We start from the raw sequence: 13,364 nt of genomic DNA, 5'->3' as shown, positions 1-13,364 counted from the left end.
CTAAACAAAAACTATATTGATCAACCATCCTCTCAGCCTCAGCCGTTTAAACATAAAACAAGCGCCACCCATGGGCGCGACTGTTTAAAGGCTACTTGAGAGACTCACAAAGCGAAACTGTCGCGCTTTTTGTTGAAGCTGTGTATGACATATTATTTAAATTAATCACTATAGCCTCAGCCCTGTTGGGAACAATGAGAAGTTGCGTCTCAAAAGTCTTCGGCCTGTTACGGGACTCCGGGGGAAGTGAAACGAGCGCACCTCAGCTTGGCAGCGCACCAGTTATATTCCTCTGTGTCATAGCTGGGTGGGCTCGAATTCTTCACTACGGAGTTGAGCCGGGCACGCGCAGGCAGAGGGAAACTCGCTCGTCGTCCAGTTGGCAAACTGACGAAGAAGTTGTCTTCGGAAACTTGGAGGGTCAAAACAAAACCACTATGACTTCGACGAACATGTTTCAAGGGTTGGATACTGGTTCGAAACCGAGTTCAAGGTGAAGAATACAGCCGTGCGGCTGGTTTATGAGTGAAAGAAGTCGGCCGGTAATGTCTTATTTCGACTGCAGCCAGCAGCTCGGTCCGCTAGCAGCCCTAGAATATAGGTTAACGTTGTCTGTCAGGACCTCGTAGTTAATGTTCTCAGATATAACTCGAACACGGCTTGCTCTCAGAAAGCTTAAATGCCTTGGTGGACGCTTAAGTTGAGCTGCATTGGGTTTAGTTGGCAAACTTATTAGTCATGATAGCTTTCGAGCTAGCCGTTCAGGCGTTGTCTGCTGCGCCTGCGGAAGTGTGAAATGCTCCTCGGAAGGGTCTTTGTATCCGCCAACAGAGGCGTTATGGTCACACTATCCTGAATGCAGGAGTTCTGGTGCTTCTTTCTTTCGTTATTTTTGACTCTAAAGCACCAGTTCTTGGATCAACTCCGCTAAGTAGTATTATTATACTTCCAATAACGTAAAGCGTGTGTCTGATGTAATCAAAGATATGTTTATTGTCATTGCACAATACACTGAAATTTTGCTTGTTGCTTCAGGTGCTGAAATAATAAATAATACGAGCTAGAAAATAAGAAATAAAATAAGTAAGGATCTGATATTTACACTGAGCAGAGGTAGTATGATGTATTCACAGTGAGCAAAGGCATTATGAATAGCAAATAAACGGTCTATTTACAACTGTATGCAATGTCCTAAAGTGGCGCAGTGGATGTGCAAGGAGATTGTCATTTGCGTTTGATATGGTCAGAATTCAGCAGTGTTACAGTTTTGTGGTAGAAGCTGTTTTTTAGTTTTCAGTCTATAGCAAACAATGGTTCCCAGCCATGCATACATGGCGCCATTCCCGAGGCTGTAATCAAGTAACCTGTTATTTGGCTCAGTTGGCTCAGCTAATATATTTATAGCCCGGTGCCTTAATGTTCCCTACAAGTCTTTTAGTGTAAAACATGGCACTAACAATAATCCATAAACATGAATACGCATTCTGTTTATTTAAAGATTTATCTTGTATACTAACTATAATATAACTATATACTATATAACTTTTTATGTTCATCTGTAGGGTATTGCAACCCCCTGGAGGTGGCTCCAGTAACCTGTTTGGTGGCTATGAAGAAGACTCTGCAGCATCAAGAAGACCTAATAAGATGGCCTCCAAAGTTTTTGCTCCACCGGAGGAACCCCAGAGTGCACCAAGACGCACCAATCCTCCAGGTCAGACCAACCTGCCCGGGGCTAGATACTGTGGCCAGTCTGCCTCTGTGAATCCATGTTCAGGGTGTGAAAACTGTTGACACGATGTTATGTTTCCACTACAAACACGTTCGCTGTTATCCATGCCTGCACGTAATACACCTGTGCATGTTGCTTTGGCATAGCTGAGTTTATTTGCAGTTCAGTCTAATCAGTTGCCCTGACAGTATTAAAATTTTCCCTAAAATGGTCAGTAAACTGCTGTCATTGTAGCATGTGCACAGTACATGATACTAAACTGTTTATGCACTCCATTTGGTACAGATGAATGAGTTTTAATGAAATGCTCATTCCAGATGTCACATTTTGTTACTATATTACTTAAGATTGTGCCACAGTGATGGTGTCACTGTAAGATATGTTGGTAAATCTTTTGTAGGTGGAAAGAGTAGTGGAATATTTGGTGAACCTGAACCCCCAGCTCAACAACATAAACCCTTACCTCCAGGTGGACCAGGCAGCAACATATTTGGGCCTGCAGACACTACACCTGTCCAAAGTCCGAGCCGAAGCTACCCGAATAAGCCAAAGGTAGGCCTTAACAGTACCTTCTGGTCACTTTGACTTGTATTTTATATCAAACTTGCAGAGAACACTTTTATTCAAAACCTGTGCAAAAACGACTATTCGGTGAGGAATACACAGGTTTCTGTCAGGCAGAATTTCAACAACATTCTCTCAAATAAGCAAACACCAACTCACTGAGTCTCAGCCCCACCCCAAACCGCCACCTGTCTGCTCCGCCGATGAAACCGGTGGTATGGAAACCCAGAAGGTGATCCCTCATTTGCATGGAAAGGCTGACTATTACTGGGGATGATCTGTGATTATCTACAATGGCATATTTAAGTCAGCCTTAAAGCCTTTAGTCATCTCTAGCTATCACGACTATCTGATGCTTGCTAAAATTTGGCTATTTTAGCCTAATTTTCTTTTGTTGTAAACTGTGGAAAAATTAAAAACTTACCAATTTTGACTGTTTTTTAAATAAAGGAATTCTCAAAGTTGGGATATGTTTGATCAGTGAAATGATGGCTGACGGTTATAGGGTCATTCTGATCTACTTCCCTAAGAATACAAAAAAAAAAAAAAAAAAAAAATGAGCAGACTAAAGAATTCTCCTGTATAATTTTGCATTTTTTAATGCTCATTTACTTTTCTGACAAACACAGCAGCTAGAGAGGTTTTAAAGAACAAGTTGACCCTAAATTAGAAATCACCACTGCAGAAAATTAAATATTTAAGTATTAAATTATTACTGATTTCACATTACTTTAATTGCTGATTTAACGTTAGGCAACAAAACAAGAACCACCTGCATTATGTTTTTTTTGTTGTTGTTGTTGTTGTTGTTGTTGTTGTTTTTCCCTCCATCTTCACTTTATTTAATTTTTTTTTTTTTTTTTTTTTTTAAAAACACAGGACAATCTCAGCGTGGGACCTGAACCTGAATCACCAGGTGAGTGCTGTACATGTCCTTTATGTATAATTTCTTCTCATTGTACTATTAAAATACCTCTGCTAAGCCCCACTGTTCAAACAGCAAATGGATCAAATCTTACTGTTAGTTTTGCACCTTAAACAAACTATTTCCTCTGTTAACTTCTGCATACAAAAAAATCTAAACTCCAAATGTGACAGTCTCAAGAAAGTATCCATCATGTCTGTATTTATTCTTTATTATGTGAATGAACTGGATTTCTCCATTATAATGGAGTTACCTGAACAATTTGGGCTGTGGTGTAGTACATGAATTCAGCTTCCTACCCAAGCCTTAGACAATAATTTGATATTCCACACTCTTGTCTAATTATGATCACTTCTGGCTCCAAAAATCCAACATGGTGGCAGGCTGTGTCCATCTTTCATATCACATCAGCGTCTTTTCTCTTCCTGAAGCCAAAGCCAGCCAGCCAGAGGCGAAGGAAGAAACTGCGCCCCCAGCTGCTCCACCAGCCAAGGAAGAGCCGCCTGCTGCCGCCGCTGTCTCAGCACCTTCACAGCCTGAATGCACACCTTCCTCATTTCCTGATGAGACTTTGCTGAAGAACCACGAGCCTCACCTGGGACCCAAGCCTCGCTCCCACAACAGGGTCCTCAACCCTCCTGGAGGAAAGTCTAGTGTGGTATTCTACTGATCAGCTGAGCACGCCACTTCTCCCAGTTTATGTCCGTACACCTTTGTCTGTTCCCCTGTTAATCTTCTCTCATTCCTACACTGCTCTCCTGATGGTTACATGATCTGTACGCATAAATCCAGGCCAGATTTTGTTGTTCACACCTGATGCCTGGTCTCAGAAGTTGTCCTCAACGTATTGCACTTTCACCCCCGTTTCCTTGGTATTCTTGTACAATGAAACTTGCAGTCATACAATCATCAATAAGTCAGCTGCCTGGCTAGCTATTACCTTATCACTCTAACTGTAACACTGTTCAGTCTCAATTTTGCAGTTAACATTTTCATTGTTTGTGTTAGAAGCATCTGTAAATGTAGTTTGGTTGAAGGCACAATTGTTTTTTTTGTTTTTTTGTTTTTAAACATTTCTGCATCTCAAGAACGGTTTAGAGTTTGGACTACTTGCACAATTTTCAGCTTTAAACTGAATCAATCAAACAACTTGGTTTTGCTAAAAAATTCATGGCAGGCATTTTCACAAATTTCTGGGAGCCTGTTTTAAATTGTGTAGGCATTCAGTCAGGAAGGGTGATGATCTGCTCATCAGCTTCATATATGACGTGCTAATAATCATTGGGTGACGACTTGAAATCGGAATTTAAAAAGTAATGCATGTGATCAAGGCTTGATATCATTTTAGCATCCTTTCATCTTTCATTCTCTTGCCTTTTCATTAATTATGCCTTATTAAAAATGTGTATAATGGAGAGCACAATTTGTAATTGAGAATTGAAACAATTGTTTACTCCCTAAATGTTTGTGCCTCCTCAAAGAAATTCCATTTTGATTTGTGAATGTATTGTGCAGGTACTTTTCTGCTTTGCCCTCATTGCTTGCTTCATTTGAGAACATAATCTGCCTTCTTTTAGCTTGGGGTAGGCCTCTGTTTATGTTTTAAATTAAAACGGCTGAAGACAAAGTGAACTCTGGACATGCGTGCAGCCTACCTGAGTCCAGGTTGGGCTCGAAAATCGATCATTTTCACCCACATCTCGGCGCACATTCATGGTGTTCTGGCGCCAGCCTGTCCCCCTCTGTGTCGATGTGCCTGGCAGGCCGTGAGCGCAGCAGAAAGAACTCCTGTGTATTGCAATAAAATGGTTGTTTTGCAGTAAGAGTTTGTTTACTGTGTTTGCATCCCTCCCTCTTCACAAAAAAGGAAAACACTCAGTAATGATTAATTTAAACAGGCATGTTTTGAGAGACTGAAATTCATTGCTCACATTGATTATTGGGATTTAATATTTATTGACATACAATCCATGTCTCGTCTGCCTCAGATTGAGGGTTAAATCTTGACTCACTGACACTGGTGCTTTTGTCTGGATTTGTCCTTGGGCAACACTCTGGAAACTGCTGGGTTTTTTTTCCCCAGACAAAAATGGCCACTTTCTGCCTGGTGGAGTTTTTATTTTAGCTTTGCAGCTACACAGAATCTTTTTTTATGTTGCTATTTTAAGCAACAGTACAGGAGACAGCACATAAAATACTGTTTGCTCATGAGTGTGCGTATAAAAACAGATGTGACTGGCATGTTCATCAGAAATGCCTCAGCTCACAGGTCACTAGACTATTTTTAAAATCTTTACATGCCACATGTCAACATCCTCCCGTGCTGAAGGTGGTGGTTATAAATGACTCAATCTTGATGAAAATGGGCTCTCACTGCCTGGGCAAAAAAAAACTTAATGCTCCTCATGAAATTGTTTTTTAAACAATTTAAATTAACTGTTTGGTTTAAAGAAAAACTACACGCAGCCTGCTTTTGTGCAACGTCAAGCAGTAGACCTAAACTCTCTAAAGAAAACTGATGACTGTAAAATGTAAACATTGTATTTCACTGCCACCTACTGAGTGAAAAATGAGCTAAATCTATAAAAATCAAATTGACATTGTAACAAAAGTTGGTATGATGGTATACTTAATTTTATTTCAGTTTTAGTTTACAATACAGCTCATTGGACTGTTTTTCTTACTTTACAATTTCATATAATAGTCTTTCAGATACACATATTGCAGTCTCCTTTCAGTAGATAATTTTTTTATATTTTCTTGAGCTGTAGCACTGGATTTGCTCAATACAGAGGTAGTTTGGATTCACCTTTAGGCAGCACTGATACTTCGTTAACCCATTTTAGTCTTCATTATTAATCCTCTCCAGTGCAAACAACAGCCCAAACTACACTTGACTAACTGATGTCCAATTTGAGGGGGAAAATTTCACCTTTATTTTATTTAGCACTCATTAATGATTTCAGTGTCACAGGGAAAAGTTGCGTTCATTGGAAGGTTCCTGTTGATTGTTTTTAATCCAAACATGACCACCTTTAATGGGCCACATTAATATACAGTCATTGTTAAAAAAGAAAGTACATCCTGTTTCAATGTTATGGTTTTACATATCAGGACAAAGTTACAGTCATCTGGTCTTAAAATACAACCTCAGATTAACAACAAAACATGAAATATTACTCCATGTCATTATTTGTTTAACAAAATTAAGCCAAAATGCAGAAGCAGTGTGTGAAAAACTAAGCACACCCTTACTGCTTCCATAGGAATTAAGATGTAAGGAACAGCTAGGCGCTGCTAATCAAATGCAGTTAATTAACTGATCATCAACAAGTGTGTGCACCTCTATAAAAGCAGAGGATCTGACAGTTTGCTGGTCTGGAGCATTCAGGTGTGTTTTAATGCAAAAGAGGTCAACGATGATCTTGGAGAAGTGATTGCTTCTGCCTATCAATGCTGGAAGGGTTATAAGGCCATTTCCAAACAAGTCCATAATTCTGCAATGAGAAAGATTATTCACAAGTGGAAAATATACAAGACACATGAAAATCTTCCCAAGAGTGTACATCCCAGCAAATTACTGACCCCAAGGACAGAACTACATCTCAGACTCTACAGGCCTCAATCAGCAAGTTTAATTTTAATGTTCATCACAGCACAATTATAAAAAGACTGAACGAGTATGGCTGGTTTGGAAGGGTCACCAGGAGAAAGCCTCTTCTCTCTGAAAAAAGAGCATGGCAGCATTAGGTTTGCAAAGTTGCATCTGAAAAACCAGAAGATTTCTGGTGCAGTGTCCTTCAGACAGACAAGAGAAGACGGAAATGTTTGGCCATAATGCACAGCACCTTGCTTGGTAGAAACCAAACAGCACATTAGTACCAACATCTCATACCAACTGTGAGCACGGTGGTGGTGAAGTGATTATTTGAGCTTGCTTTGCACAGGACCTGGGCACCTTGGAGTCACTGAGTCCATGAGCTCCTCTGTATACCAAAGTATTGTGAATCAAATGTGACCCAAGCACAGCAGCAAATCTACAACAGAGTGACTGAAAAAGAAAAGAATCGAGGTGGTGCAATGGTCCAGTCAAAGTCTAGACCTCAACCCGATTGAAGTGCTGTGCATAAACTAATACCCACAACCCAGAACTGAAGAAGCCTTATGGATGAGAGGTGAAACGTCTTTAAGAAACTTAAAGAAGGCCAGTCGCCTTTTTCAAGCTCCAGAGACTACTGTAACCCAGATGACTGAGAACCTACACAGACACCCACAAACCTCAATGAACTGGAGCAACGTTGTAAAGAGGTGTGGGAGAAAATTCCTCCACAACAATGTGAGACTGAAAAAGTCAAACACAAGTTATTGAATCATGGGGTGTACTTATAAGTCTGCACAGAGTCCTGTGAAAAAGTTTTTCACAGCAAAAATTAAAAAAATTAAAAACTGACACCCTAACCTGAGGAATTATGATTCTGTCTCTGCAGTCTGATCACATGCCATGACATAAAACTTACAGACTTCTGATCCCAGAGCTCTTTACTGCACTATCCACCGTCAGTCCTTTGAAAGCATAAAGAGCCTTTGGCATTTTGTTTTGCTTGTTTTTGATAGGTCTTGAAGTTTCTCTGTGCTGGTGTTTTTCAGGATTAATTTCCAAACCAATCCGAGGAACTTTTTCATGAGCAAACAGGTTGACTTTTATGGATGAGATGCAAAATTGATGGATTTTGCAGGCAAAACATGAGCACTTACATTGAAATCAAATCTTCAGAACGCACATTTGGTGTGAGGTCAACAAAAAGCTTGATACTTTTATTCTGACAGTGAATCAGCCTCTGAAATTTGAATATTTAACCTTCACAGGATGTTGTCATATATGTTGGCAACTGGATTTTGTTTCATTTTTGGTTAGTGCATCGTCATTATTATTCTGGCACCAAGCAGCGATGCGACTTGTGGACTATTGCAGGAAAAACTAGATCTTCCGGGCCCAACCTCCAAAATAAAAATTGGGCAGCTAAAACTGATCGCCCACTCTTTTGGACTCAATAGCTTTTGAAATTCACCAAACCTTTCTACAGTCAGAAGACATCACTCCAGATTTATGTTTAGTCAGAATATTAGGCTTGAATCTGTTAATGACCTGCCATCATGACTTATATATTCTTTACTTTATATTACAGATGTATAACAGAGCTACATATATGGCATTGTTTTGTTTGTTTATCTTTGTGGAAAAATTTTATTCATATCACTCTATCTCTAGCATCTAAGCATCTAAGTAATGCATTTCAGGATGTATTTAATATATTTTTAGTCCTAAGTACGTTTAAATCTGCAGATAATGCTACATTTCCTATAACCCAACAACAGCATTATTTATTGTCACTTTAGCCGACCATCCTAAAGACTGAAAAGCATTGAGAAGCTGAGGTTGTCGTAACTGATATCCCACAGAAATGACTGATAATCCTGTAACCAATGCTGCTTTATTTTGAAATTTTGCAGCCGACCTCCGGTTTCGTCTCCCTGACTTGACGCAGTACCTCTGCCTGCTCAATGCAGACGGTGTGACGTCAGCCAGAGTCGGTCAGCTGGCTCCTCCATCTGAACAGCACAGAGAGCCTCTCCCATAGGGAGATATCACCAAAACGCCCGACCCTGGCCAGCAGCATCGGCGGCCTGCCGGAAGAGGAAAGAATATGGATAAAACGAGACTATAGTGGCGGATCGGGCGTCGGTGGTGATCGGGAAAAAGACTTAGATTATTTATTTACCTATTTATTAATTATTTATTCTCCCTGCCAGTAATGGCTGGGGTCCATGGCTGCGGCTGCTGAGAGGCAGGTGCAATATCATCGACGAAGGCGTTTCGCTCCTCGGCATGGACTCAGCGAGGGCCGATCCACAGGCTGGCCCAGTCCACATCTTCTGCTCCCGGGATCAGATGCTTTCTGCCGGAGCCGAGTAATAACAGGGCCGGGTCTTGAAGCGATAGCCTGTAACTGGCTGGAGGAGCAGGAGGAGGAAGAGGAGGAGGAGGAGGGGGGCCTCTTCATATCAGTTTATTAGGACCAATATTTTCAGCAGCAGCTCAAGGTTATGCGCACACAACAGTCTGCCTCCCCTCAATAAATCTGCGCCGCTGCAAAATGGCATGACTTTTTTTTTTTATATGAAGAAAGTCTGTGATTGAATGTACCCTTATCCCCGTGCTGAGCGCATTCAAACGCGGCGACAGTCTCGCCTTTGAAAGGCCTGAAAAACTGTTGAGCGCAGCTTCATCTGGATCACAGCTGCCAAGATGATGGAGTTGCAGATAGACGAGGTAGTCTACCAGGACGACTACGGCTCCGGCTCCGTGATGTCGGAGCGGGTGTCGGGCCTGGCAAACAGCATCTACCGGGAGTTCGAGCGGCTGATACACAGCTACGACGAGGAGGTGGTGAAGGAGCTGATGCCGCTGGTGGTCAACGTCCTGGAAAACCTGGACGCGGTGCTAACGGAGAACCAGGAGCACGAAGTGGAGCTGGAGCTGCTGAAGGAGGACAACGAACAGCTCATCACTCAATATGAAAGGGAGAAAGCGCTGCGCAAACAGGCGGAGGAGGTGCGTAAAGAGCCCACCACATACCACCGGCCACCGCAGGCCCTTCATCATCACTTACAGCCTCCGTAGTCACATGTGACTCGTGTTTAGGCCTGCGACATGGGATTGTTGGACTTATTTTTAGTGTCACAGCATTGTAGTCACTCCTAACGACAACACTGCTTAGATTACACAGCAGGAAACCTAGAGACCTTACTGCAAGTTTTAGTGTCCTTTAAAGGAGGTAAACCAAGTATGTAACAGGGGCATTTCCAGGATTTTTAGAATCAGGTGGCCCAGGGGCATGCAAATATAGGTTTACTGTAGAATCACATACATTACATTATTGAATCATATTTATTGATCCGTTAATATGTTTATCACTTTAATGTTGCAGCTGGAGATGATTTTAATTATGTGGGTACTGCTGGGAGTTTTATCAGTAATAATAAAGATTAATATATTCCTATTACATTCCTTATATTTATAAAATCTCCAAATAAGTAGTAGATTAATCTTTAAAATAAGTAGTACATAGTTTAAATACAATATTTGCATCAAAAATAAAGTGGAGTAGAAGTAGAAGGCAGCAAAATGTCAGCAAAGTACCTGAGTGAATGTAACACCCCACCACTGCTTCTGCCCGTGCTCTAATACAGTGGGCATTGTAAGATTTTATTTTCGGGGGTGGGCAGTACCCCTCCGTGCCCCCCTCATGACATGCACCCCTGGTTTGAATTATAGCAAAATGAAAGTTTGTTTGATTAAAATACATCACAACAAAAGACTCCTTAAAGTTTAATCCACACTGACTGTATGTTTTCTTTATGAAATAATTTTAACAGAGTCAATATGTACAATATAGATATAACCAAGTTCGAACATTTTTGCTACCAGTACTCCTACAACCACCAGTGTAATTACAGCCAGCTACCATCGTCATCACACATAAAAGTTTTAACTGCTCTTGACTTAAACATTAACACCACACAGCAGAAGCATATGCAAATATATAAAAACACGGTATGCAAACAAAGTGAGGGAGGACATGATAGGAGTATGTAAATGGTGATAAAAGGACACTCAGCATGACTCTTGGTGGGTGTTTACACTTGAAAACAGTCAAAGAACAGGAACACAAACAATAAAAGTGGTTTTCAATACGAAGCTATTAAATTACAGGCTCCAAGCTCCACCTCCAGCACTTTTTTCTCCCCTGTTTTTACCTGACTGGTGTCATAGCAGCAGTGGGATCTGGCAGACAGGCATCATAAAGGAACTTTAATCCTCCTCCCATCCAAAGAGGCCTCAGCGTATCACTGGTGGCCCTGCTAGTGTCAGCTTTGCTCAGCTTTCAGCCCACTTCATCATCTGCTCTCTCCAGGGGTTTCCCCTCTGTTAGTTATCTAGTTTGTTTTCACTTTAAGCTGCATCATGTTTAAATTTCAGCTTAATATCTTTACAGAAAGAAAATCCTATTAGTGAAAATGCAATATTGTAGGCCCAGTATTTGAAAATGAACACACACTGCAGGTTAAAGTAGGTACTGAGCCAACAGCTAGTACAACTGCAGAAACTGTAACCTATAGCACCAATGTATGCCTTTACATACTCTATGTATGTGTCTCATTTCAGGTAAAACACTGCTGACAGCACAGTATAGGAATCAGATCTTTTGTTTGGAGTCAGCTAAAACTCTTTTCTGTTTTTTTCACCCACATGCAGAAATATTTTTTTAACTTCTGAGACATTTTTAATCTGTCTTGCAGATGTAGCATTTTTAACATCAACCCACAGTTCTGAAATGATGTGAAGGCAGGAGACTGTGATGGCCACTCCAACACCTCCAGCCTTGTGTTTCTTTCTTCCATGAAGATAACGTGCACCACCATACTCATGTCTTAAGGTCTTTTGCAGTTACTGCAAAGTTGGGGGAGTTAAAGGTGCCTTCAATGGCTGTTTTTCAGTGACATTTCAGACAAAGACTTCATAGACTCCACTTAGCTTACATTTCAGATTATCAGTCAGCTGCTGAGAGTGTTACAGCAAAGTCTGAAGAATCAGAAAACTCCTCAGCTGACTCCTGATGATGGTGGTCGACCTGGCTTACAGTAACATTCACGTAGGGCTGCACGCACACTGTATATTTTTAATATGATTAGGCAACAAATAGACAGACAGTTTTCTCCATCACTGGGGTGCAGAGGGGGATGGGATGATGTGCAAATGGGTTGAAGTCACGGGAAATCAATAGTACACAGAGCTCACTGGGGGAGTCTGGGACTGTAATCTGATTTATGCTTATGAGAAGCAGAAGCAAAAATAACAAAAGCAGAGAGAAAGAAGCAGACCAGGGTTTTTAAGAAGCTACAGCAGGGGCCAGCAAATGCCAGATTGGAAAGAGTCAGAGGATAATAAGAGGAAAAAGACACACAGAGTCTGTGGAAAACAATAACGCATTCTCCTGTAAGACATGGGGAGCAACTAGCAGAAAGGCAGCTCAGATTACAAGGTTATTAGGCCTAATGGTAAACAACATCAGCCCTCTTTTTACTCATGAAGCATTCACCGAGATATCCATGAGCACAAATGTAACAATTTTATTGCATCTGTTGGTTAAAGATCTAACTCCTGTGTCTGTTTCTAATACATTACATACAAATGATTTACCTGGTTAGCTCCATACATCATCTTAACCTCTAGATTTTATAATAATTTTTAAAGATTATATTGTATTTTCACGCTGTTGTCACTTCACTGTCTCCTCAGATATCACACGGTATAAACAGCTGAACATGCGACCACAGTGCAGTCACACTTAGAGTCAGATTGTCAGGGAAGCTCATTAGTTTCACCCATCACGCATCACAGGGTTACTCATCGAATTATTCCGACTGGACAGCACGGTACTCCAACACAAACAATCATTCCTACAATGTGTCACTTTACCTGTGGAAGTGTTCGTTCTGTTTAAAGTTTTTTATGAAAACGCACCACATTGGTTTTGCTCCTCTAGTCACACTGCTGCACATTGCAAGCCGTACCTCACTAACACTGCATTTTAATGGGAAATGATCCTGGGATTGTAGAGTTTTGGTGGCTCATGCAGGTAAAGGCACAGGGAATAGAGGGGGTGGATTTGAAGGGCATTAGTGAAGGGCGTGTTCCCAGTCTCAGGGGACAGGACAAAGGATATTGCTGTGTTTTATTTCAGCAAGAAACATCTAATATGAGACAAACCCTGTTTTTGATGTATAAACTCAGTTTGGTCATTGAAGTGTTGTTGCAGCTGTGGATGTTCAGTAATCACAGGGCTGGAGGTTCTGTCCTCCTGCACCATGATACAGTGCAAAAACTGCAGCAGCTACAAGAATGCGGCAGCAATCACTCTGCAATTTCTGCTGGAATTTCACATTCTCCTTCTAGTAAAGCTGCAGGGAAACCACAGGATTAATGTTGTTTACTTGGCTTCATGTTTCGGGTTCTATTTTGCCACATTTTCTGTAATTCCTTAATGTTTTCTTGCTGGTTAATTTCATTTCAGCGACCTT

General features: G+C 41.1%; 2 protein-coding genes across 12 annotated transcripts in view; both read left to right on the top strand.

Moving 5' to 3' along the window:
- The first annotated feature begins 303 nt into the window (after nt 1-303).
- Nucleotides 304-5,040, top strand: jpt2 (Jupiter microtubule associated homolog 2). Of its 2 annotated transcripts, none has more exons than XM_030735671.1 (5): nt 304-493; nt 1,563-1,714; nt 2,202-2,284; nt 3,176-3,212; nt 3,653-5,040. In XM_030735671.1, the coding sequence occupies exons 1-5, from the start codon at nt 438-440 to the stop codon at nt 3,889-3,891; spliced, it is 567 nt and encodes a 188-aa protein (XP_030591531.1). In that variant the 5' UTR covers nt 304-437; the 3' UTR covers nt 3,892-5,040. The 2 variants fall into 2 exon arrangements, with proteins under 2 accessions (XP_030591531.1, XP_030591529.1); XM_030735669.1 differs by having other exon boundaries at nt 305-493; nt 2,133-2,284.
- Nucleotides 5,041-9,194: 4,154 nt separating this feature from the next.
- mapk8ip3 (mitogen-activated protein kinase 8 interacting protein 3) overlaps nt 9,195-13,364 on the top strand; it is a 40,414-nt gene continuing 36,244 nt past the window's right edge. For all 10 annotated transcript variants that reach the window (XM_030734998.1, XM_030735001.1, XM_030734997.1 and 7 more), the window contains exon 1: nt 9,195-9,834. In XM_030734998.1, coding sequence (XP_030590858.1) covers nt 9,529-9,834 — 306 coding nt within the window. In that variant the 5' untranslated portion in view covers nt 9,195-9,528. The remainder of the gene's footprint in view (nt 9,835-13,364) is intronic.

Source organism: Archocentrus centrarchus, chromosome 8 (genome assembly GCF_007364275.1).
Source record: "Archocentrus centrarchus isolate MPI-CPG fArcCen1 chromosome 8, fArcCen1, whole genome shotgun sequence".
Lineage (NCBI taxonomy): Eukaryota > Metazoa > Chordata > Actinopteri > Cichliformes > Cichlidae > Archocentrus > Archocentrus centrarchus.
This window is presented reverse-complemented; position numbering and strand designations above follow the sequence as displayed.